The 2,526-nt window shown below is 34.8% G+C and overlaps 1 protein-coding gene across 1 annotated transcript; it reads left to right on the top strand.

Annotated features, from left to right (window-relative positions):
- Window positions 1-796: 796 nt before the first annotated feature.
- On the top strand, window positions 797-1,931 carry LOC140634484 (olfactory receptor 4K13). The gene has a single exon (XM_072828445.1). It carries the CDS (start codon window positions 993-995, stop codon window positions 1,929-1,931), a length of 939 nt encoding a protein of 312 aa, XP_072684546.1. The 5' UTR covers window positions 797-992.
- The last annotated feature ends 595 nt before the right edge of the window (window positions 1,932-2,526 follow it).

The raw sequence follows: 2,526 nt of genomic DNA, 5'->3' as shown, positions 1-2,526 counted from the left end.
ATGAGATAAGTTCAGTTCCATTTGGCTGTGGACTTGTGCATCCTTGGTACTTTCTGCTTAAATCCTAAAAGAGATATGTATTAATATATAATAATAGTTATATATTATTAATATAATAAATATATTATTTATATGTAAGTATATATTACAATATATGTAATATTTTAAATAGATTTTATATTATATTAAATAGATTATATATTATTTTAAATAGATTATATATTATTATTTTAAATAGATTATATATTATTTACATATTATATATGTGATATATATATATATGTATATATAATTACATTGTTTGACTCTACAAAGTGTGCAATGACCATAACTGATGCTACTATGAGCTGTGAAAGATTCATGCAAGGATGGAGCATAGATTTCTCATGACCTAAAAGCTTAGAAACAGAACTTAATTTAAGGCTTAATTAATAGTTCTTTAACAGAATCACTTTGAAAATATGGGTCTTTAGAATTCTTGCTGTATTTTCCACATTTATCATTTCTAGGTTAAGAAACTCAATATTATTCTGTGAATGTAGAACCCACCATGATCATTATCTTATTTATGGAGATTTTTATAAAACACAAAGAGGCATTCAGTATCATGTATTTTACTGAGGAGGAACCTTAACTCTCAAAAGGAGATACTTGTCCTATGTTGCCCCAGTTAGTAACTGCAGGTAGGTATTATATCAAGATCTTTGGACTCCAAGTTCACAACCTATATGATTGTGATTTCACCTGCTGTTTCTATTTTTATCTTTCAGAAATATATATTCTGAAGTCTCCTTGCTATTTGGTACACTTCTCTGGGCCATTTCAGAAATCACTGACCAACAAAATCTCCCAAGAGTGAGAGGTGCTTAAAGTTCAGGTACCCAGTCTAAATATCAAAATTAGACACCAACATGAGCCATCCTTTCTGTATACATAACTTTTCCACCCACGATTCTCACTCAATTTGATTATGATTGAGATAATTTGACAACATGGAAAGTGCAAACCATTCAGTGGTGTCTGAATTCATTTTGCTTGGACTTTCCAAATCTCAGAATCTTCAGATTTTGTTCTTTGTAGGATTCTCTGTGGTCTATGCCGGGATTGTGTTAGGAAACCTCCTCATCTTGGTCACTGTGACCTTTGACTCACACCTTCACACACCAATGTACTTTCTGCTTATCAATCTGTCCTGTATAGATATGATCCTAGCTTCTTTTGCTACCCCTAAGATGATCATAGACTTCCTCCGAAAACAGAAGACCATCTCTTGGTGGGGATGTTATTCTCAGATGTTTTTCATGCACCTCCTAGGTGGGACTGAGATGATGTTGCTTGTAGCCATGGCAATAGACAGGTATGTTGCCATATGCAAACCCCTCCATTACATGACCATAATGAGCCCACGAGTGCTCGTTGGGCTGCTGTTATCTTCCTACGCAGTTGGCTTTGTGCACTCGTCTAGTCAAATGGCTTTCATGTTGCATTTGCCCTTCTGTGGTCCCAGTGTGGTGGACAGCTTTTTCTGTGACCTTCCCCTTGTGATCAAACTTGCTTGCGAGGACACCTACCTGCTACAACTGCTGGTTATTGCTGACAGCGGCCTCCTGTCTCTGATCTGCTTCCTCCTCTTGCTTGTCTCCTACATGGTTATCATATACTCAGTCAGGCACCGTGCTGCTGGTGGTTCAGCCAAGGCCTTCTCCACTCTGTCAGCACACATCACAGTTGTCACTCTCTTCTTTGCCCCATGTGTCTTTATCTATGTATGGCCCTTTAGCAGATATTCTGTAGATAAAATTCTTTCCGTGTTTTATACAATTTTCACACCTCTCTTAAATCCTATTATTTATACATTAAGGAATCAAGAAGTAAAAGCAGCCATAAAGAGGATAAGAACTAGACATATAAATTCAAAACACACTTTGTAGATGATGCTTCTGAAGAAATAACCTCTTGTATGGACATTTTAAGAAATAAACTTTTAGCCTTTTTCAAGTTCTCTAAAAGGAAACAGTAGGTGTAGTTGTTAAAGAGCAAATCCCATTTTTGTCACTGTCAATGGTTAAAGGCATGACAAGTACAGTCTAAAAGACATGCATTTAAATAATCTCTTTACTACTTCTGAAGTAACTTGAAAGAATAAATAAATTCCCCTTAAGTACTTCATTTATCTACAAAAATTTGTGTTTCTTTGTTATTTTGGCATGGTTTTCATTTTCATAATTATTATTACTATTTCTATTATGCTTGAAGTTATTATTGCTGCTATTATAGTTGTAGTTATTATTGGGAATCTATATGTAGAATATGCACACAGATGACATCTCACATAGCCATTTAGCTGAGTGTCTGATTAACTATTGTTTGCTGCTAGAAAATACATTTTTAGATAATCCCTAGTTAATGTATATTAACATTTTTTTTACTAGTTGCCCCAGACACAGTCCTCCAACCATTCCTCACATATTTTGTGAGCCCACAATGTGCCAGAAGGTATATCCAGGGTTTCAAGAAGCTTACATG

This window comes from Canis lupus, chromosome 5, assembly GCF_048164855.1.
Source record: "Canis lupus baileyi chromosome 5, mCanLup2.hap1, whole genome shotgun sequence".
Lineage (NCBI taxonomy): Eukaryota > Metazoa > Chordata > Mammalia > Carnivora > Canidae > Canis > Canis lupus.
Note: the sequence above shows the minus strand (reverse complement) of the source record. Positions and strands in the feature narration are given on the sequence as shown.